General features: G+C 42.8%; 1 protein-coding gene across 1 annotated transcript in view; it reads right to left on the reverse strand.

The window, feature by feature from the left end:
• LOC115357388 (spermatogenesis-associated protein 16-like) overlaps positions 1–23,970 on the reverse strand; it is a 100,036-nt gene extending 76,066 nt beyond the window's left edge. The window contains exons 1-2 of the mRNA XM_030048785.1: positions 23,904–23,970; positions 22,869–22,912 (exon numbers count right to left, since the gene is read on the reverse strand). Of these exons, the coding sequence (XP_029904645.1) occupies positions 22,869–22,912; positions 23,904–23,970 (111 nt within the window). The remainder of the gene's footprint in view (positions 1–22,868; positions 22,913–23,903) is intronic.
• Positions 23,971–24,659: the final 689 nt, after the last annotated feature.

The following is a 24,659-nucleotide window of genomic DNA, read 5'->3' on the forward strand; positions in this document are numbered from 1 at the left end:
CAACAGCACTGGTGATAGTTGCAGAGGCAGATTGGCCCCTTGCGTGCACGGGAAAGACGGCAGTAATCAGAATTAGAGCAAAAACTTTCCATCTGAGGCCGAACGCAAAGAAAAATGAATGATCTATTTCATCTGTGAACCAGATCACACACAAAAAGCCTGCAGAGAAAAAATAAGCCAGAGTCTGCAACAGTCTTTACAGTGTACATGCACCTGTGTGTGTGTGTGTGTGTGTGTGTGTGTGTGTGTGTGTGTGTGCGTGTGCGTGCAGCAGCAGCCACACTAACCGGTGATCAATGAACTCCAATGGGAGCTGTGACCGACGCGGAGTGGAAAACAGTGCAATAAATAGCTCTCCCTCCAGAGACGTCCGCGGATCCAGTTGATAGACACGTCCCAAGTCAATAGATGATGTATCGCACCACACTGGGGACGACGCAAGAGTCCCGGCAAACTAAGCAATCGGTTGATAGACACGGGCCCCGGCTCTGTCGACAACACGGGACGGCGCCTTGGGAACCAAGCGGAGAGCGATGGTGTGGTTATCCCACCTCAAGAGAAATGGAGACTCGACTACCACCCCCCCCCACTCAGTTGATAGACTGGACCCAAATCAATAGACAGTGCATTACCGAGCCGGGAATCTCACAGCAGAGACTGTCCCGTTTGAAAAATACGTCCCGACTCGATATGTAATCAGTGAACCTCACACAGGCCGTTACCCTTGATACACAGTGAATACGACGACAACCACAGCCACTCGTTTTTTCCTTTCGCGATCCATCAAAAGTCTTTCTTGAGATCCGCGCAGAGCCAGCGGCCCAGATAACCTTCGTTACCTACATTACCAGGCTCCGATCGCTGCAGACGGGGGGTGGTGGGGGGGTGGAGTGCCTCTCGTGGCTACCTGCTCGCCGTTGTGTGCTAATTTAGCCACTGGCAACCTTGAAACGTGACAGCACTGATACTGATACAACCGATACTTTTTTTATGCTTTCACTCCTGATGCTTGTACACCGTGTAGTAAGTGGGATAATACACTCCCGGAGGGTCTGCCACTGAAAAATAATGACCTTTGCAGAGTATTTCAAACACCTTTTTTGTGTCATTTTAAGTATTTATGATCAGGTACTATGAGGCTGTTTCTTCCTGGTGCAAGGCTACCACTGTATGCCTACGTGTGCTGCAGAGGCCAGCTGCCGGATCTACTTTCCAATTCAATTTCTTTAAAAAAAAAAAAATGTTTGCAACGAGTTGTTGTTTTCATTATTTGTATCAGCATAATCTGCTCTGTTGGTGTTCCTTTACGCACTAAGTGTTATTTTGGGGGCTGTTTTGCCGCGCAGTGGAAAATGAACAGAGATACAAATACGGTATTGTAGATTAGCGGCCCGGGGGAACAAGGTGCAGCTAATGAGGAGACTTCGGCAGCATGCGGACTCACCGCCAGGTAACTGTACAAGCCGACACTCGGCAAAGTTCAATTCTGCTTTAATTTTGCAGTTCATGATAAATTCATGTAACTAAACGTCTTCGGATAAGGTAAGATAAGGCACAATATACTTTATTAATCCTGGGGGGAAATTCAAGTGTCACTTGGGCTCCATCCGGCACAAGTCACACATGACAATAGTCTAAAATAATAAAGAGAAAAGAGAAAGGTTGCATCTAATAAGCATATCCACATATAATAAGATGCAGACGGTGATAGAGAAGTTATTATCCACGGTGCAATGATGCATACAAATGTTACATACAGCGCACAGCATATGGCCTAATGAAGTGTGGTATAACACCAAGCAACAATAAGAGTGAAACACTGTTATTACTATACCATGTGACTGTTTAGTGCAGCTCTTTGCCAGTTATCTGTGAGGAGTGAGGAAGAGGAGGATATTTACTGTCCATTGTGCAATGATTATATGAGAGAGGGAGACGCCTGGGGTATCAATCATCAGTCAGACCCCATGTTGCTGCAGAGAGGGGAGGAGTTGTAAAGTTTGATGGCCGCTGCGAGAAACAACCTCCTGCGCCTCTTAGCGGAGCATTTGGAGATCAGCCCGCCGCTGAGGGTTCCACTCTTCGGTTTAACAAGCCCGTCGTGGAGGGGAGACGCTGTTAAGGCTGCTCACCAGCCTGTTGAGCTCTGACCCACCTCCCAACCAGCTTGTTTAATCTGTTAAATCCTCAGCCTTCAGAGCAACACTAACCCTCAGCCTCAGCACACCACCGCATAGAAAACGGCATTAGACACTAGAGCTGTGTTGAAAAGATCGATCCTCCGATTTTGAATCGATCTTCATCTAAATTCCCATGGATCGATCTGTGCGCCGAAAGATCGATCTTTTAATATATATATAAATGCTGTTTTTGTGTGGAATATGAACGTATGTCTAGGGAAAATTACATGGAGGGAAGCAAATCTGGGTGGCACAACCGCTCCAGTGGTTTCACCTGCACCTGCACCACCAAGAAAAAACATTACAACACCTGCACCGGCACCGCACGAGTCCAAAACGCAGAGAAACTCTCCAGGGGCCGGATTCTCCAAAGGTTCTTAAGATTAAATTTCTTCTTAAGTTCCACTTTTTTTCTTAAGTTTGGGTTTAAGAAGAATCTTAAGATATTTTCGAATTCACAAACAAAATATCTTAAGAATCCAAACAAAAGATCTTAAGAATGTTCTCAACTTTATTCTTAAGATTTTTCTTAAGAATAAATGGGATTCTTGAAAGAAATTATCTTACTATTTTTCTTAAATAGTATCGTAACTTTAAGACAGGTAAAGGTTGTCTTACGTAACCACATGCTGTGTGAAGATAAGCTATTTTTCAAACATCTTTGATTAATTTAGAGCCGAATTTGATTATATAACATAGATTAATGTAGTAGGCTAATACCTTAATAATTTTACATTGTATATGTTAACATAGTGATAATTGTTATCGAAACTGTAATTCAGCCTAATATCTAAACCAGTATTTAGACACATGTAGGCTATTGTTTCTGAGTCTATATGAGGACATTTTGTCAAGTGTCAGTTATATTTAGATTCCATTAACTAATAGGTTAGTAATATCGTCGCTGTCCAATACAAAGTATGTATCTCAATTTTTGAGAAAACACTTTTTTAACATCAAATCAAGTTGAGACTACAATGGATATTGTTTTGTTGTATTTTAGATGGAACTGCTGTGGGTTGCAGCTAGAGGCTGTTTGTTTACATAAAGGTAGATAGTTGAGAAGTTCGTAAGTGGAAAAAATTAAGGAGTTCTTAAGATAATGTGCAGTTCTTAAGAAAATAATGGGGAATAGCACTTGAGAACATTCTTATGAACTTCTCATTTTTCCTCTTAAGAAACGTCTTAAGATTATTAGTAAGAACTTTTTGGAGAATCCGGCCCCAGGCTACCGCAGCGCACTGACATAGATTGCGTACAAAGTGAAGAGTTCCCACTCTGTGCTATTTTCACTGGCTAACAGCAGCACACTGGCTTAGCTTGTCTATTCAGAAAGAGGTATCACTTCGGCTTATTTTTCAAACCATGTTATCACATGCATACTACAGCTCATTCATTGGTAGCTGAATTGTTAGCTCTGTTTGATAAGTAATTTACATTTTTAAAACAAATAATAATTTAACATATTGTTAAATTATTTGACTCACGCTTACTGGTAAACATCTACTCCTGCAAGATAATTTATTATGTTCTACAACTCATAAACATACACTAACACAACATACCAAGTCTGGGCAACAAAAGGTGGTCCTAGCCTTTTTTACCAGTCTTACAGCCATTTTAATTATCAATACCTATATTAATCTGTTGTCAAATGACACAATATAATAATAGTATTAATGTCTTGCATAACTAGACAGGCATGTAACTCAGTAACAGCTCAAAATGCTTTTTAATAAAACTAACCAAATCAATATCGGATCGAATCGGATCGGCAATATCAGATCGAATCGAACCGAATCGAATCGAATCGGATCGAATCGTGATAATCGATTCTGAATCTTGTGAATCGGAATCGAATTGATTCTTGAAATCTGAAACGATACCCAGCACTATTAGACACCACTGACGGATAGAAGAACTGTAGCATCTGAAGGTGGCATGAGCCTGTACCTGAGGAGGTGTGCAGGGTGAACAGGAAGGAAGGAACAGGAAGCTCAACCCCGTCTCTGACAAACTGATCCCAAGTCTCATGTAGTGCCGCCTACCGGTCAGGTAGCCCAATACCCAGGTGACGAGCGGGGCGTCCACCTGCATGCACCTGAGCTTATCTCCCAGTGGTGAGGGTGTGCGGTAATTAACGCTTAATGTAGAACACATACCGTACAATTTCAATTTAAGCTGATTGTTTTTTCCCCATGTGTTTGCTCAGTGTTCTGTTGACGTCCTTGTCAGCAGTGTGTTTTACAAACCTGCCCGGAAAATGCAACGCACATCCTGGATTTTTTTTTTTTTTTTTTTTTAATCCAAAATCGCAACAGGACATCAAAATGAGCGACATTGAGTGAAGTGAATCAAGCGAGGGAGTGCTGGATAGCGACTCTGCAGGAGGGAGTGAGTGAGAGAGAGAGAGAGAGAGAGAGAGAGAGAGAGAGAGAGAGAGAGACACAACAGCAGAGGTCAAGCGAGCTAGACAGTGAACGAAGAGAGAGAGAGAGTGGAAGTAGCCAGGAAAGACTGCAAAGGTTAGGATTCACCGCAGCCACAAGAGGTTCTTCATCATACAGGCATAATGATGCACACACACAAAAATAGGCTGAGAGACCCAGTGGTTTGTGAGATTACACATACACACACATACGCACACACACATGCACACACACATACACGTGGGACCGAACACATTATCTCCTCCAGGCTGCCCCCTGGCAGAGAGAACTATATTGAAACTGAAGATACAGTAGATCAGGAAGGAAGAATCCTCCGAGCCATAATTTTCCTTTGGTTCATTAAAAGATAATAAGTCACTACCTCTTGCAATATCACCAAGCTGGTTAATATTGGTTTGCTGCCGTCTCAGAGACATTACAGGTTTGCCACCTGCCTTGATTAAGGGGATGCACCATGGGGGACAGCAGGGAGAAGACGTACCATCTATTTCCTCTTGCAGATTTCTAATGTCTTTTGCAATTCTGCACTAGAATAAAATTAATGGGTTCTCCAGATTTGGAGGCAACTCAGGACAATACCATAAAGCTGTTGGTGAGGTAACTTTCTTTCTTCTTCTTTTTATGGCTCTTTCTTACCAACTACCCTCATTCAAAGCACCACTGCAGAGGAAAAGATCCTGTAGAGGACCGATGGAAACCAAACGTGGTTCTGTGTACCAGGAGAGATGTTTCAAAACTGGCACTAACACGGTAATGAGCAGTGTCATATTTACAGTTGACGTGTCCTTTGAAAGAGTAATGCGATGGCGCATCTTGATGTTCATATGATAGTTTATCTGCGATACATGATCAGCTTTCCAGCTTGCTGCCACACACAAACACATCTTCCCCGTTCATTGACTTTAAGTTGCATTGACCCTTGGGAGCTGGAAGCATCAAACTCTGTGCGCTCTATTTTGTGTGATATCTGTGGCTGGAAAAACGCTAATAATCTCACGAGGGAAATCCCAGATCCAGATCAAAATCTCACAAATTGGTCATTTGCCTGAGGCTTTTCTGTCCACCGCATTTCATGGAAATCAGCTGATAAGTTCTTGAGATTTCTTGCCGGCAGAGCGACAGACAAACTAACCAACACGGGAGAAAAACACAACATCCGCGGCCGAGGTAATTATGCAAGAGCCTCCAGCAAGTCCGGCAAGACGGTGATTAAGACCCGATGCGGCTCCGAACATGATGTCTTCATGTGGAAAAACCTCGAAACACATCATGCGTCTGCCGCCGCCGCCGCTGCAAAAATAATGTTATCTACAACAAATCAGAAAATGAGCCTGTGGGGCGTCTCGTTTCTTTGCTCTGTTCTGTCTCCGCACAGTGTCGGCATTGAAATGCAAAACACATCGATGTTGTTTCCTATTCATACGTGGCGAGGCAGAGTGCAGCCCTCCCCTGCAACCTCCATTACAGATTACTGTATCTGGTGTGCCCGCGACGTATGCACTGGTAACTGATCATTAAGTCGTTTTATGCCTACTGGATTCCAGATTGTTTCTTGTGATACGGTCCAATTTGAAATAAACTGTTCATATGAATCTTGAAGCTGCACAAAGAATCAGTGGTATGGATCTTATCAGCTCAGATCACAAAAATGGGCTGCAACAGATAAGAGTGTCCCATTTCCACTAATTGACAGTTAATGGCAAAGTGAGAAAATAAAGCAAAATTATAGCTCTTTTGCCGTTCTCGCTCTTTCAGCAGACGGTGCGAGTTGATCAAAATGAGCATCAACATGCAAGCAGATATTATTTAGGTGCCGTCATATTTTTTTTTTTTGCAAATTAGTAATCAGGCAGCCACCGAGGAGGCAGGTAGCGAGTTCAGAGAGACTTGAATTCAGTTCAAGAATCTGTCAGTTTCATGCATAATTTCATTTAAAAACATCCTTCAACTTGGCTCAACAGGTTTTATGTGGTTTAATCGTCGCTCTTCACCTCAGTGTGCATATTAAAAACAAAACTACATTAATTCTGGTACATTTTTTTTTTTTTTTTTTTTTTGACCAGTTAGTCTCATATCTCAGTCTTTTTCCACCAAAAAAGACTTCCAAGACAGTAGGCAAGAGGTGAATGTAAAAGTCAAGTTGTTTGGCAGATTATACAGTACACTATGTTAGTAAAAAATCTATATATTATATAGGTATATCTTTTGCCAACACAGCAGAAACAATGAATTAAATGCATCGAAATACACTGAAATAAAATTAGCAAACATATAAAGTAATATCATATTTACAAGACACTTATTATTTTTGTTAGTTGGAATGCGAACTACATAGAAGATAGAAACACAAGCCAGAGGGAAAACATCCAGAAATGCTAATGCTAGATCGCCTCCAAGCTGACAAAACGCTGCACAGTTTGGCAGCTTGTTTGCGAAAGTGAGCCAAGTCTGTGAGCTTCAGCTTTTTCTGATTTTAGCCAAAAACAAAAAAAAAAAAAAAAAAAAAAAAGTTGACGTCACTGAGTTACAAATGCAATTACAAACATACAGTAAAAAAAAAAAATCCTAGTGTGGAAAATTAACAGGTTGGGTTATTTATTCAGACATATGAGGTCGGGCTCCTTCCTAAAGTTACACACAAAAACATTTTGGTGAAAATTAGTTAACGTTGCCGTTGTACGTTGTACCATTTTCAGTGTCCACACGGCAAAAAGATGACGGTGTTCCAACCTGCTGAGCAAAAGTCCAAAAGCAGCTCTTTCAGCGATCTAAAATGTGCGTTTGTGTGGACAGAAGGCCAAAACAGGAAGGAAAAGTTGCTTTTAAAAAAAATGAAAGCGTGGCTGTGGCCTCACCTGTGTCTCTGACGGCAGACATCCCCGCTCCAGCTGCGTCGTGAGCTGCTCACTTGACTTCACTGACAATCGCTCTGATTTTTACTGGTCACATGACGCTGAAGGAGAGCAGAAATATCTCCTTTTGCACCTCGAAGTTAAATATTTTATTTAGCTATGGCAGGTTGCTGCTCAATACAAAGTGTAAACACTGAAAATCCGAAATCTCAGCAAATAAATAAGGCTTAACAAGATCAGTGAATGCGATGCCTGTTCCCAGTGCAATAAACATTTTAAAATGCATCCCACTCTGAGGGCCCGCGTCCGACAAGCACCTCCATTTCACTTAACAGCAGCCACTTGGGGAGGCACTTGTCTTAGCCCACGCTGCTGCCACGCCGCGCATCGCAAACCCCTCTGAAGCACTGCGCTCTCATGCTCGAGTTGAAGTGTTTTCTTCGAGTTTGGAGGCCCGGCGCTCTGAGCACCCGCTCGGCCCTCAGAGCTGTCATCGGCGTGTCCTTTCCATTGTAAACAAGGAGAAAAGATAAGGCAGCACTGTAAAGAGAGATCCCCAGTGGACACACACAGCGCCTCGCAGCTGATGCAAACAGCTCGCATCTTCTGCCTCCCCAAATTGGCTTGGACCGCCGGCGCTGAGGTAAGCGTCCGATTCTCATTATGTGGGATGGAAATCGCCCAATTTCAACTGGCGTCTGATCAATCAGAGCTTATTGCTGTGGCTTGACCTTAGATCAAAATATCCTCAGCTGGTTTGGTCTCAGAAACAACAAGCACACAAAGCAAAAAAAAAAAAAACCTTTTGTCTAACCTCTGTCATGTGGCGGTGATGCGGACGCACGGGCACAAACACAACACACTGATGCAGAAATGCATTTGCACAAATATGCAGACACGTATGACACACACACACACACACACACACACACACACACACACTCGGGAAGGGCTATAAAGAGAGTGAGGCTGCCAATAATGCAGATTGACCACTTAATCCCCACCGGTCTGTCTGTCACCCAGCAACAGAGGTGGCCAGAGATCAATACACCTATTACCTGATAGAAAGAGAGAGAGCCAGAGAGAGAGAGAAAGAGAGAGAGAGAGAGAGAGAGAGAGAGGGAGAGAGAGATGCCCAAGGCCGACATGGTGTATCTCATATCAAGATAATAACCCTGGTGGCCCTCTGACAGCTGTCCGGACAGAAAATATAACGCGGGATATGAGAGAGAGATGGAGAGACAGGCAGAGAGAGAGAGAGAGAGAGAGAGAGACAGAGGGATGGGAGTGGGAGAGCACCACTGCGGCGAGAAAAGACAGCTACACGGGCTGAAACATGACACACAGCTTTGATATACACAAAGGGCTCAGGCCGATATACGGAGCGCCGCGGCCCTTATTGAAAAATGCATATTGGCCAGTCAGCACGGTCCACCTCTGACATGATGGAGACCGCGGCCAGTCAATAAGATTTTATTATTACTATTTTCATATCAGAGCGCTCCGGCCGGAGAAATGGTCACGCGGCCGTGTGTGTGTGTGGACTGCGGCTCTGATCGGTGTCAGAGCATCAGAGGCTGGACATCCCAGCCGGCACAAACGTCGTGCACCTTTTAACTTTTCAAACTTTTCACCCCCAAAATAAATAAATAAGAATAAATAAATAAAAAATAAATCAATTAACACCTCAAAAGCTTGGCGTAATATTCGGTGGTCACAAATACGAGGGCGGCTCGATTCTGAAGAACCTCCCCTGTTCCAAACTCGTGATTTAATGGATTTTATTCCACGGCTTAAGAGGTCTCGGGATTTAAAAGCTGCAGTGAAATTGACCTCCTCTGTCTTAGGGAGCTGCTAACCCACCTAATACATTTCATTAGTCTGGCTTTCAGAGGAGTATTTTAGTGTCCCACGATGGTCTAATTGCTGTTTCCGAGGCTGCCCACCATGGCACAAATAAAACTGTGGGGGAAGCAGCACAATAAAACATGAATAAATGCATTATCTTTCAGTTCTTTCCGGATGAAAATTTAAAGTTATTGCGTTTGGAAATAAAACGTCAGCAATGACGGAGCTTCATTAGACTTTTACCTTTGTACTTCTAAGACTTATGTTCAAAATAAATTCAGATGTAGGTATTTCAGATGAGGACCAGGCCGAGGGAGTGTTTAGGCCTGCAGGAGAAGAGGTGGACAGCAGGAGGCAGGAAGATCATCAGAGCGAAACAAAAGGCATCGTCTGACCAGGGATGGCATTTATTTATTTAGTTTAAAACATAATCCATCCATAATTCACTGTCACATGTTAGATGACAGTTTAATTCAATGTCTACTCTTTCATTCATTCATTTCTTTGTCCATTGCCATCATAACAGGTTCTCACCTGTGCATCCTGAGATCCACACTGATCCCATAACCAATGCAAGACTGGACTCCTGTTTCGTGCCTTTTTCCCAGCACATCAACTGGAGTGTCTTGGAAAATCTGTCAGCATTCACAAATCATCACTAGAGTCTGCACCGCCTGCCTTAGCTAGCCGCAAACCTGAATCTTGTGGACCAAAAAAAAAAAAAAAATTTCCAATGTAAGCAACAGCACCACGGCGAGAGATCGGTTCACTGAGGTGGGCACAAAAAAAAACAAAAAACAAAGGTGTCACCGACCTGGACGTGACAGAATAAAATAAAGAAGAGTGACATCCCTTGGAAAGTTCGGCCCCTCTCTGGCAGAGTGAAACAAAGCCGCCTTCGCCCAGAAAAAACAAGGAAAGCTCTGCATCAACGAGAAAATTATTCCTGTCACAGGAGGCTGTCCAATCAGGCCGAGACGCCCCGGGAAAGCCGAATCCCACCGGACCGAGGGTGTTTGTCCTTGCTGCTCCAGATGGCCTAAAGTTGGACTTTGAAGTGTTCCAAGTAAAGAATACCTCCACTGACAAAGGAACGGGGCACCGGGGCAGCAGCAGCTCCATACGTGGCTGAAGCTGCTCCCGGGGGACCTGTGCTTCACATCAATGAACCGTATGGATCCTTTGCTGAAAGAGGGCCCCCCCCCAGGCACTGGAGCCATAATGATGAACAGCCAAAGCCATGCAGGCAGACTGCAAAATAAAGGAAGGGAGGCAGAGACGATGGTGGTCAGATGATGGGTTCCCGAGCTGTAACCAGTCGGTCGCTGATGGAGCCTGAACAGGGTTGCCAGGTCTGTGAGACAAAAGGAGCCAAACAGCAACTCAAAACCAGCCCAAAACCCGCCCAACCTGGTATAAAAAGGTCCCAAAAATCAGCCCAATACCAGAACTCAAAATATGCCCATAAAAATCCATATATGTTGCTTTTAAAGTCCAGCAGCATTGCTATAATTGCAAAATGCACTATAATATCTATAAAATAACACCATAAACATTAAAGGCAATTCCCCGAAACAGTTCTTTCACCTATTTAATTTACAGTATATCAGAACTTAAACTATAATATGGGATACCTTACTTCAGCTGACAGGCACTGGGCGCGAGTGGTGCTGATGATGTGATTGGTCATGTGCTGAGTGGCCTCACACAGCATTGGCATATTATTTGTCTGTGGAGCAGGTGACATATGTGGATAGTTTATATGCTGATCTGGCCCGGAGTCAGTTTGACAGGATTTGGGTATAAACATTGGTCATTCAAAATATGAATCTTTATTCATGACTGCCCAAGCCCAACCCGCGGACAAAATTTATTACCCGCGGCAACACTTAAAAAGTAGCCCAATTTGGCGGAAAAAAACGCGGACTTGGCAACCCTGAGCCTGAAGCCGAGCGCCGAAGACGGTCCGACCGAGAGAAAGCACGCGTCCAGGTGTGAAGACCTGCACGGCAACAACATGGACGTTTTTTACAAGACGTAAAACAGTGGTCCACTTCTCGCTGTTGCCGTCACAAACTCCTGGATCCGGTACAGGTTTTACAGCAAAGTGTATCCAAAAAACACGCTCAGCAATACCTGGAATCAGCCACCAACAGATTCCTCCTCATGCAGAGCCACACACGGACCATAGGTAACTGATTGCAAACACACAGAAAGGTACAAGAGTAAGGGCTGCAACTGCAAGACGCACACGAGGATCCCTATATACATGACATTACTCTGCATTAGCAAAAAATACTCTCTGAAATACCCTCACTCAAATCAACACGCAAAGAGAGGCAAGTTCGAACATGTTATATTATTATTATTATTATAGTAGAAATTCAACTGATGAATGTGTGGAATAAATAAACACCAAGTTTTCATTTTAACACAAGTTCACCAGCTCTCTGTTCTTAAAAATCTAAAGTGTAAGATGCTTAAAAAAAAAAAAAAAAATCATGAACATGTGCTGTATGAAGTAACAGAGTAAACAGAGAGACACTTTCCCCCAATAATCCCTATCTCTGATGGTTGTCTTTTAAGTTGCGTAACATGAACCAACTTAAGAAAAACACAGAGGCTGCTGGTAGAAATAATTTTCATGTTAAAATAAATAAATAAAATGAAAACATGCCTATAGTGTGTGCGATTGGGGGTTAAATGAGCTGATTTTCCTTTAGTAAATCAGGTGAAAGCAGCTGTTCATAGCAATTAGAATAAAACCCTCCTTCATTTTTGCCCTCTGTGGCTGGCACAACTTAAAATACTAAGACACTAAACGTTTGTACCATGGTGTCCACTTTCACTCAAATCAAAATGTGCACTTTTGATTAATCAGAATTTACTTTTCACACTGACGGTGCCATTAGCGCCACCGCAAACCTTTAGTAAATCAGGACGTTTGTCTTCAGTTCTCAGGACGACATGTGCCGAAAATGAAAGCTGAAATCACGTTCACGTAAGTTGATATTTAACTTCGGTTTGCACGTCGAAGCCTCAAGTGCACCATCAGACTTGCGTGCAGAACCTGTCGAATCATCACGGGCTTGTAATTCAGCTTTAGCCCGTTTATTATGACGCACACAATTTTTTTTCTCCTTTATGTGGGCCTAAAGAGGAGAGTAAACTCTGTTCTTTAGATGAAAACAGGAGGGTCGGCCGAGTTCAGGTGGGCCAGATCCCTCCACCACATCGCTGCCCACAACAGGGCGAACGGCCAAAGTCTATGGGAAAAGCAGAGCGGGCAGGGAAAGCAGGCGGACGGGGCGAGAGGAGCCCATTGTGTGTGATGTTATCGTCATAAAGGGCCATTTTAAAAATAAATAAATAAAAATAAAAAAATAAAAATTTAACAAACACCATACAGGCGGGCAGGCAGGCAGGGGGGGATTGAAGGCATTGTGGCCAGCAAATCTGCATTCATTGTTGTTTCACTGTTGTCAGCACTCTGCATGTACATTTACACACACACACACACACACACACACACACACACACACACACACACACCAGGGGTCTGAGTCTTGGCAATAAATAAATAAACAAAATGTTTGCATAATGGAAGGCATGATGAAGAGAGAGACGGGGTGAGGAAACAGGAGTGGAAGGATAAAACCTCTCTCTCTCTCTCTCTCTCTCTCTCTCTCTCTCTCCTCCTCCTCCTCCTCATCATGGACCAAACCCCAAACTAAGGGAGGAGGTGAGATAAGAGAAGCTGGTAGGAGGAGAGAAGGAGCACGAGAGGACAGGAGGACGAGCAGAGAGAGACGACGGAGATGAAATGAACGGGAGAAGAGAGAGAGAGATAGAGAGAGAGGCTACGGTCCAGGCGTTAGCAGCGGCGGCTAGGCTAACCTTTTACAATGCAAAATGCCCCCGCCAGCTTCCTCACTGTGTCTGCTTTAGTGACTGACTTTAATACACTTCACTCCCAAAGGAAAGACGGTGCTGGAGTCAAGACAAACCTCTCTGGACAGCGGCAACTGACTAAAGTTTTGTTTAAAGAAAAAAAAAAAAAAAAAAAAAAGATTTGAACACAAATTACCCTGCTGCCACCTTCAGTGTTTCCATCGCTCATCTGCACAGCAGTAAACTTTGCTCACTGAAATATGAATCTGGATCTAAATTATTATAATGTTAAAAACTTCCTCAGTTAATAGTCCCTCCCTGGTCATTGGAAACCTGTGATTTGCTACTTGAGCTTGGTCTCCTGTGTTTGTGCCACAGTGTCAGCTATTAGCCTGCTAATCTGTCTCACTGTTGGCGGCGACGGCTCGGCAGCAGTTTGAGATAATCTGTCGCCGCTCTGAAGCCGTCGCACCTCCTGGTGTGAACGCAGGAGCTAAAACACGAAGAGCAAGAGGAGGAGGAGGAGAGGAAGACGAGGAGAGACGGGATGGGCAGCACGGTTATTAAAAGGTTACTAAACCCAGAAGTTCGCTGAAAGTGAGATCACTGAAATAAAAATAAAAACTAGACTTTCTTAAAAAAAAAAAAAAAAAAAAAAAAACTAACAATATTCTGTACTTACAAAACTTACTAAAATAACATAAAAATATACAGAAAATATCTTTAGTGGTTTTTTTGGGGGGCAAATTTGATCAAATTTGTCAAGCATGAGGAGGAGTTGGTACTCATATTTATTGAGACTGGAGTGTCCACATGACTATGAGTCATATTGTAGTACATATTCTGAACTTCTTAAATCTTTACACTGCCAAATATGTGATTTAAAAAAAGAAAAAAAAAACTAATATTGAAACTAATAAAACGTGAACTAAAAAGAAAACTGCAGCAAGCAAACCTGCTCTGGAAACTAACCGAAGCTAAACTGAATTGAAAATAAAAATTAAAGAAGAAATCAAAATAAAAACTAACTCCGATGCGGAGGAAGGGGAGGGGCAAAGCCTCTGAGTTTGGAAATCCTGACCGACTTTGGTGAGGAGGTGAGGAGAATCTCCCCAGATGAGCAGTCGGGGGGGTGTTGGACTGGATTTGTAATCCCCTCACGTCAGCAGATAATCTGGGCCGAACATCGGCGCCGACCGACGTGCCGGATTAGATTTCTCCTCCGACTGTCGGGAGAGGGGAGTCGGGGACAAATCGGCACGAAACCCCCGCAGTCTGAGCGCAGCGTCGGAGGAAGAGGGAATAAAAATAAAAGTGGGGGGTCAAAAGAGGATATCGGCACACACACACACACACACACACACTCGGTGCATAATAATGTAGACACGAGGGAGCTTCTTTATGATCACAGACGACGACAGAGACACAAACGGGGATTCACCGTCTGACAGGACTTAGAGTGAAACAGCACATCACCACTAAGCCACCCAGCAGGTTTCAAATTACCCCTCTTATTGTCTTATTATTATTATTATTCATTCATTTATTTATTTATTTTTATCTCCAGTGAATCAACCGTAGGAGCCTTTGTACGTCAAAAGCTCTTTTCCAGCAGACAGGCCGGATAGGGTTCTCGCTGCGTTCGGCTTCCTCCAGCTTGATTAGACCGGGTTATGAAATATGAGGTCAATATCAACCGCTCTATTAAAAAATCTGAGATCAGCCATTCATCAATCTAAAATGGATATGATGCAGTTTCATTATAGTCCCGTGCTGTAATTGCTCCATATTAAAGCAGTTCCCTATGGGCTGCCTATGACATTTTAGTTTTATGTAAAGTTTTATGTAAACGGCCTAGCGTTTTTTTTTTTTTTTTTCCATACGTCAGGTTGCAAAAAGAAAACGGCAACGCTCTCCCTCTCCTCTTCTCTTCAAATTGCCTCCTCACTGTGTTTCCTTTACGCCATGTAATTGAAATCGCCGTTACATGAACATTTGAGCAGTTTATGATGCTTTCCTCTGCGCTAATGTGCTCCTTGTCCGTCAAAACCAAAGGACAGATATGATTTCTTTTTTTTGTTCTCGGCAGATACGGCGGGAAACCAATTTCCTGCTAAAAGTCTGGATAGAAAAACGGAGCCTGTGCCACATTATTTTGTAATAGCTACCGGGCGTGGAAACGCATAAGAGCACTAATGTTTGTGTTTTTACTCAACTCTGAGTCCGCAATTTGTGGATATTATTCATGCATCTGGGCTAGCTAACAAGAGACAGGACATTCTGTTAAATACAGGGTTGCCAAGTCCGCATTTTTTCTGCCAAATTGGGCTACTTTTTAAGTGTTGCCGTGGGTAACAAATTTTGTCCGCAGGTTGGGCTTGGGCAGACATGAATAAAATTTCATATTTTGAATGACCAATGTTTATACCCAAATCCTGTCAAACTGACTCCGGGCCAGATCAGCATATAAACTATCCACATATGTCACATGCTCCGCAGACAAATAATATGCCAATGCTGTGAGAGGCCACTCAGCACATGACCAATCACATCATCAACACCACTCGCGCCCAGTGCCTGTCAGCTGAAGTAAGGTATCCCATATTATATTTTAAGTTCTGATATACTGTAAATTAAATAGGTGAAAGAACTGTTTCGGGAAATTGCCTTTAATGTTTATGGTGTTATTTTATAGATATTATAGTGCATTTTGAAATTATAGCAATGCTGTTGGACGTTAAAAGCAACATATATGGATTTTTATGGGCATATTTTCAGTTCTAATATTGGGCTGATTTTTGGGCGCTTTTTATACCAGGTTGGGCAAGTCCACGAGCCAGACCACAGATCACAACCGAAAAGGTGGACAATTTTTAGTTGCTTTTTTCTTCTTCCTATATATGTCAACATTATTTACTGGCATGATAGCCTTCACAGACTGGCAGCTTAGTGATGGTTATCATGCACTGAATATATGGACCCCTATAGCAGAAACCAGAGGATTTCGTATAGTACATGTTTGGTATTATGAGGCTTGTTGACTTCTTGTGAACTACTCAGGCTGCCTAAATCAATCCAATATATTCCCAAGATATAAGAAAACTGAAACAATGGTATTATTGGTTGCCCAGATCATATTTGTGGCTGTTACAACCTTCTTTATTGAAATTTTGCACAGACGGAAATCAGAATTTAATTTTTCTCCTGTGTATCTATTCATATTAGAGAAACTACATAATGTTAGCATTCTTTTTAGGCGCCAGATTTGAAATCCCACAAGTGACTCCCACTCTCTCAAAAAAAAAAAAAAAAGTCGCCACCTGGATTTAACTAAGCAAATAGGTAAGAGCCTTATATTGGATAACACTGTGTGTGTGTGTGTGTGTGTGTGTGTGTGTGTGTGTGTGTGTGTGTGTGTGTGTGTGTGTGCATGCGTGTGTGTGTATGGATAATTACTGCATGGGCGATTATCTTTCAGCCGGCAACAAGTTGTTTAACTCCAACTGATGCAAGAAAACCGGATTCCTTGAAGGCAAATCTGCAACGTCATCCTGGTTTATCTGCTCTGCTTCCGTGTGACGGAGGGATGAGCGAGAGACGGATGGAGATGGAGGAGGAGAGATGGAGGTGCTGCTGACGGAGAGGTTTGGACGGACGGGAGGACGGACGGATGGAGAGAGAGAGAGAGGCAGAGCCCTGTCAGCACCGTTTGACCTGAGGAGAATGGGCAGAAGGACGCAAGGACGGGGAGATAGAAGGAGAGATGGCAGGGCAAAGTGGGACACACACACACACACACACTTTTCTTCTATCGGGTCATCTTTCCGTTTTGTCAGCCCCCGTCACCTCTACCTTCCACATTTCCTCTTTCAGTGCCTTTCACTCGTTTGTTTCTCCTTCTCTTTTCCCTTTCCTGCACCTCCACATTCTCCTGCTCTCCATCTGCCCTGCTTCCTTTCCTTTCCTTTCCTCACTACATGGATGTATAGATGGATGGATAGATAGATAGATAGATAGATAGATAGATAGATAGATAGATAGATAGATAGATAGAGAAGAGGTTCCTATATTTCTGTCTAAATAGCAGACTATGAATGTAATTGGCCCCTTGGAAATTTAAACAAACTAAACAGGATTTGGAGGTTGCAGAAAACAACAGAAACCAATTAGAAATAAGCCAGAGTGTATGATGGTGTGTGTTTGTGCTTGTGTGTGCGTGTGTGTGTGTGTGTGTGTGTGTGTGTATTTATAGGCCAAACAGAGGGAATGCAGAGAGAACAGAACTATGAATAAGCAAATCCTGCAAATCCTGCTCTCCTGTTCACTCGAGCCTTCAAGCTGTGATGAGCTGCCGACTTCGAACGACGAGAGAGACGAGACCGCGTTTCCCATGAACCTCGCTGCTGCCCGTCGCAAACGGGAGAGCTTCTCTTTCCAGGAGCCCGAGCCACGACAGGAGCCGATCACGGGCTTCGACAACAGCTGATGAGCATCCGGAGCAGGTGAGCCGCTGACCGGCTGAAGCGAGGCAGCAGGAAACATGATGAGGCTGTTATCGGGAATAAACGTGTCACCTGGTTCTGACCTCTGGCTGTAGTTTGGGCGGCGCGTGTGCAGCTCCCAGCCAATCACAATGCACGGTGCCAGATCGATAGCATGACATCCAGATATCTTAGGACGGCGACGGCATTGAACTTTGACCTCGAGGTTTTGACTCCCACTCTCTCAACGATCTCTTCACACACTAAAAACTGCTGGGTTAAAAAAATAACCCAACTTTAACCCAACCCCTGGGTCAAAAAGGGTCCAACTACTTGCTGTGTTATTTTGACTCAAGAAACTGGGTTATGCATTTTGACCCATAATCTGGGTTAAATAAATAACCCAGTTTTTCTTTTAACATGAACCAGGATTGTAGTCAATATAACCCAACTTATAGGTCATATTCATTTTCACACAGTATTCTTACTAATTAAGCACTTCCACATTTATTTGATTTTACTGCACGTTTCCACACAGTGTTACAGACGCTAACACACATAACGCTATTCAATTCTGAATAGGCAATCACACGCAAGTGCGGTATCATCGGCAAATTCAATTTTATGTCCGCAGGTGGAGCCAAGCCCTGACTACAACCCAAGCCCGAAGACACACATCACTCACGGTTTTACACTGTTAAATTACCAAGTTCTAAATTATTCAATAAATAGACAATAAATAGTCTGTATAAAATGTGCAAATATGCAATGTGCAAATATTGCGACTAAAGTGCCAAGTGCCATTATTAAAGTGTATAATTAAGTTGTCTGTTTCAAGTGCATTTTCTACCCACCATGTTGTGTATTATAAATATTTACAAAGCAAAGCTATCAGTCACTAGTAATGAAGTGCTCTTCGTTACACAAACTGTTTGTAAAGTATTCAATCAATCAATCAATAAGCAGTCAATCAATCAAACCCAAGTCTCTGACCCAACAATGGGTTACTCTCAGAAAAAAATAACCCAGAAATATTACCCAACTCGAAAAACCCACAAACTGGTTCAAAATAAAATCCTTATAACCCAAGAAATGGTTATGGCTCTGGAAAAATAACCCAGAAATGTAACCCAACACAAGTAACGCAGGAATTGGGTTAAAGAAATAACCCAAGTGTTTTTAGAGTGCATGAATACCGCTGGATCTTCATCTTCATGCCCTTCTTCTGCCTGTGTGAGGCTCCTCTTAGTCCCGTCATCATCTGGGTCTCATACTCAGCCTCTTTCTATTCACTCATGGGCACATGGACCACCGAATAGTGCGGCGAATCCGCTCCACTCAGCAGGACTGTGCTGGACTGCAGGGGAGCTTTGATGGCCACCGGCTCATAACCAGAACCAGGAGGGCCCGTCCCGTCAGGAACACTGTGCCATATTTCACAATCTAACCATGAAAAATAGTTTTTTTTTCAGTGAATCTCTTGGTTACACAAATTCTGTTTGCGTGCAGCAGCCATTTCAAGGCGGTCTTGTTGATCGTATGGGTCAGCTCTGAGTTAACAGAGCACGAAGGTCCTGTCCCGTGACACTAATGGAAATTGTGTTGTATTTCATAATCTAACTGAAGAATTAAAAAAAAACCCAGCAAATTTATTTGTTACAGTAATATTGTAGCACTGAATTTCAGATTTACCGGCATGCGCACACACACCTCCACCTTCAGCAGAGGAGTGTGAAAACACCTCTTGCGACAAACTTTGCACAGATACAAGTCAATAAAGTCATGCTCAGACTCTTTAGAGGACATAAACATAAGAAAAACACATTTATGAGTGGAGGGGGACTTAAATAATAAAAAAAAGCTGACTAAATAAACAAAATAAACAAAAACAGAGGCTATGGGGCCCTATGTTAGGCTTATAGTGGCCCGATGATGGTGGCTAAAAAAAAGACAAAGTAAAGAAAACAACAATAACACAAACAGCTGACGGCACGCCCCCTCCTGCACGTGAGCAGCTGTCACCCAGTTACTTTTCAGCCCGTTTAAACACACACTCCTTTTCGAGGACGTGTGTAAACGTGGTCTGTTAAAAAGGGACGGCTCGCCGCTCGAGAAACATTACTCGTCAAATTAACTTTCAACGCCGACATCGCGAATAATTGCATCGCACGCATCTGCATTAGGCTCGTCGTATATGAACGCGTGGACGTACGCATGTGAACAAAGGGATAATTGCAGCGTGAATGTGGCAGTGTAATGTTCATAATGTGTGTGTGAACACGCGGCTGCCGGCCTCGCTGTGGTTCACGTCTCATGCAGGTTAATCTGTCGCCATGAACCTTTGATGCTCTGTCATATTGACTCTCCCTGTTGCCATGAATAAAGCAGCTGACATAAAGCCTGAGCTCATCACTAATGCAGGGGGAACAAATGATGATCCTTGTAGCGGTAAGTGCTGCTCACTGCCATGTTTTTTTTTTTTTTTTTTTGCCTTGCTTTGCTTTGCTGACGTTGAAATGTGCCAGCGAGGCAGCGGGAATCCGAGTTTGACAAACCGTGAAGACCGAGAGTGAAAGGAGGCGGATGTTTCCCTGCCCCGCTGACCCGCCCGACGCCGAGGTGAGCCAGGCGACGCAGTTCACTCTTTTCTCATTACCGGCGCACTGAGCTCGCCGGCTGATCCTGGACCAGTTGTAACATTTACATACGGCGGTTATTTGAGTTAGATCTTCTATGTATTTTCTTTTTTTCAGACATATAAGGTTTATTTATTTACCTGACATGTTTCGGCGTTTGACTTCCGCCTTCATCAGAGTGTCACTGATGAAGAAAAAAAAAGTGTCAATGATGAAAAAAAAAAGTGTCACTGATGAAGAAGAAAAAAAAAAAAAAAAAAAAAACAGCTGATAAAGATGCGTCACACCAACACCCAGTGACACTCTGATGAAGTCAAACGCCGAAACATGTCAGGTAAATAAATAAACCTTATATGTCTGAAAAAAAGAAAATACATAGAAGATCTAAGTAAGAGAAGACATAATGAACTCAATCAAACAATTACGGTTATTTTGCGTTGTTATTTCTTTTGTTTATTCACATTATTTTTTCTTACTATGGGTAAAAATGCACAAATGATCATATGATAACACGTTGTTTATGTGTATATGGGTATATGGTTTATAAAAAAAAATATATATATATAAATTGGATAAATCATATGGAAGTCAGCTGATACAGTAGTTACCGAGTAGTGGAGAAGGGGTAGAATTTAAATAAGCATATGCTTCTTTCTACTCCTTTCTGGACATGTTTTGTTGTTTCAACTATTCTGTATTGTTTTTTTGCATTGTGTTTTTTTTTTTTCACGTGTTCAAAATAAAGCCTTCATTCATTCATTCATCTTTACCCAAAGCGCGCACTGCCGTATCGTTTTCACCCCTTTTCCTCCAGCCGTTGGTTTCCATTCGTTCCGCTACGATATGAAAATGAACTTTCAGAGACTTCACATCGTCGTCATAAAGACCTCCACTTTAGTTTTCCTAAAAGCAGCAGCACTGTTGTGTTCAAATAAATAGTCCCGTTCGCTTTCTCAGCCAATTATCAATTGTGTGGTTTATGAGTGGATGAACTAACCGCAGAAGCAGAACACTACAGAGCGGCTGTTTCAACCAAAAATTCACATTTGAAAACCAAGGGAAATTGATTACATGATATGAAATCTTTAGTAACCCCGCATGATTTGCAAACTGGTGTGTTGCAGTGTAAAATGTGGGGAAATCAGTGGTATGGCCCTTTAAGAGGGGAATTCTCTGCATGTAAACGTGGCCAGCGTCTGCCACTGTGAGCAGTTTATTAAACAGGTGAAGAGGATTAAGGTCATCCAATGCACACACACACACACACACACACACACACACACACACACACACATCTTACTTGGCAGCAGAGCAGGGGTCCCCCAGCATCCTATAGGCTGCAGCCTGACGTACATGATTCTGGAAGTGGCTCGGGTTCAGCTGGATACTCCTGGCACACACACACACACACACACACAAATTACTATTCTTGGAAATGCACACTACTAACACCAGTAAGGGAATGTAAAGAGCAACATTTAGGAATTATTTAATGCATACAAGAGTCTGCAAAACGCCGGAATAACACACTGCAAAAAAAAAAAAATCTCCATCTTAATAAATCACTTAGTATCATATTCAGGGTTAAAAATCATTTAAACCAGAGTGCTGAGATACCGCCAATTGATCAACTTTTCTTGACTCAAGTGTCACTGTCTTGATCCCAGTCGGCCGTTCTGCCGTATTCTGCCGTGTTTCAACAGATTTATTGAAACACATATTTAATACAATAAAGAACCAAGTGGAACCTTTTAACCTGGTAAAAGAGCCGCAGGCAAAAAGAAAAGCTAAATACTGAAGTCGAGTTTTCTCCTGATCGTCTGGCGGGTTCACGCTCCTGCGCTGCAAAAACTCCTGATCTAAAGAAAACCTGCAGTCGCATATCCAGCAATAAAGCTTTTTGATCTTGTTTTGAGAATAATACACTAGGCAGGAGCAGATTGGGTAAGATTATTGGGATTATTTTAAGAATCCTTGTCGTTTTTTTCTTACTTAGTCAATCTTAAAGTGAATTATTTTACATGCACATCAGGCTAAATGACTGTCAGAGACACGGTTTGAGGCCACGTAGCTTATTCAAGGTCACATGGGCTACTTTGAAAAATAAATAAATAAATAAATAAATAAATAAAAGACGGAGGCAGTAGAATCTGAGCGGATGAGGTTGATGATTTTTTTCACTCTGCTGGAAGACGACTGTCAGCTTTGTCTCTCCACTTCCTGCCCCTCCCCACCTCTCACCTCTCTCTCTCTCTTCACCCCTGCTGCATCACACCAGTGCACTGTGTGTGTGTGTGTGTGTGTGTGTGTGTGTACATTCCCTTGTGCTACAATGAGGAACTTCTTGGAAGCGAGGACAGTTTGTTGGACTCAGTGACTTTATGTTTGAGGATATAGATATATAGATGGATATAGATATATAGATAAATGTTTTGCTGCTCTTCATCTGTCACTGATTGATTCATACCATCCACTTCACTGACATTTAGAAGCACTCAGGTGCCAGAACAGACAGAGAAAAGAGCGCCACCTGCAGGAACTCGAGCTCAGAGTTGACAGAAAACCTCCTCATCTCTGGAGGGGGCGAGGACGAAACACTGAGAAGAGTCAAGGCAACGGGAAACTGACAAAATGAGTTCTCAGACTGACCACGAGACTAATTTTAGAGATTTGTTAAGACGCAGATTATTTTTTTGCGCTGGGCACTTGAGGTTGAAGTCCGAATTTTTACAAAGGCTGCTGGAAAAGAGGCATTTTGTATATGACAAGGTTTATGTGAGCAGGGGCTTCACAAACACACATGGTCCCTTACTCGACATCGCCAGGCTCGCACACACACACATACACACACACACATACTCACACAGGCACTGAGGCAGTAAGGTCGTCCGGTTGGTAGACACGTTTGTGGCGGGAGGCATTTTTCAGTTTATCATGTTTTTTTTTTTTTTTTTTTTTTTGGGGAATGAGAGAGAAACTTACACACATTCTCACATGGATGTAGACGTGTGCATCATACACACCCTTTCTGTCAAGATGTAGCTTGGTAGTGTTCAGCTATAGAAGAGCTAAACAGAAAAAAAAAAAAAAAGTAAAACCTCCAAGAAAATGCCTGGTGGGTTGGTCATTTTGAACACCCGGGCCGGGCTTGAAAAATAAATAAAAAATAAAAAATAAATAACAGATAAAACAAATAATAAAATAATAAAATATAAAAAGTAGAATAATCAAAATAATCAAAAATCAAATAAAATGAAATTAAAGTAAATAGAAATATTAAATAAATAAATAAAAAACAAACAAATACATAAATAAAATAATTTACAGCCCTTATTTTGATATTAATAATAATATTCGGAACAATAAACGCATATTCTTTGACCATCAGTTTGTTGAGGGTCAGCTCTGACGGCTGGGAAACATCAGCGCTCGGTGATTTTAGCTCATTTAGACCGCGACTGTCGGATGTTGGCCACAACTTGGAAATTAGAGCGAAAAGCAGTTGTGGAGATAAAGTGAACACTGACATTATAAAGTCGAGGGTGTGTCCCGCTGTGTGGCGTACCTGTGACTGTCACTGCCGTTCGATCGGCCTGTGGGCGACTGTGGGCGTCACCCGACCGGCCCTTCATCTCGAGAGGCCCTCGCGGCTTTTTTGACGTGTTTTACACCAAACGTCCCGCATCTCGCCCCAGCTGTGTGTTCTGTAAACTTTCCCCGCTTCAACTCGTTTAGCGGCGCTCGCTTTACACCTTGCATGTGGCTCTCTAATTCAATCTGGCACCTGGAGTCGCAAAATTTATTTTATTTGACAATGAAATAGAAGCGCAACGTGTTATGCCTCCTGGGTTTAGGAGGCCTACCAATCAACTTTAAGAATATTTCAAGTCTCTGCGTGTGCGTGTGTGTCTGCGTCTCTCCCTATGAGTGTGTGTGTGTGTGTGTGTGTGAGCCAAAACTCCGGTTTACTCTCATCTCGGGGACGTTCCGCATGGCTGCAATACAGTATCCCCATGTGACCCAAAAAGGAAAGAAAAAAAAAAAAGAGAGAGAGAGAGAGAGAGAGAGAGAGAGAGAGGAAGCCTTCAAAAGCAAACAGCCTTCTCATATTCAAATTCTCCTCTGCATTTATTTTTCATGTAAATATAGCCTCGCATGAAACCCAGATCAAATGCAGTGGCTAGATCAAGAGCCACATCAAAAACAATTCAGATATACTGCCGGGCTCTTCTTAATCATTTTGGAGGGTCTCAGGCATTTTCTAGAGTACGGGCCCTCTTATAAAGGCACACACACACACACACACACACACACACACACA

The sequence above is a fragment of the Myripristis murdjan genome, chromosome 4 (assembly GCF_902150065.1).
Source record: "Myripristis murdjan chromosome 4, fMyrMur1.1, whole genome shotgun sequence".
Classification (NCBI taxonomy): domain Eukaryota; kingdom Metazoa; phylum Chordata; class Actinopteri; order Holocentriformes; family Holocentridae; genus Myripristis; species Myripristis murdjan.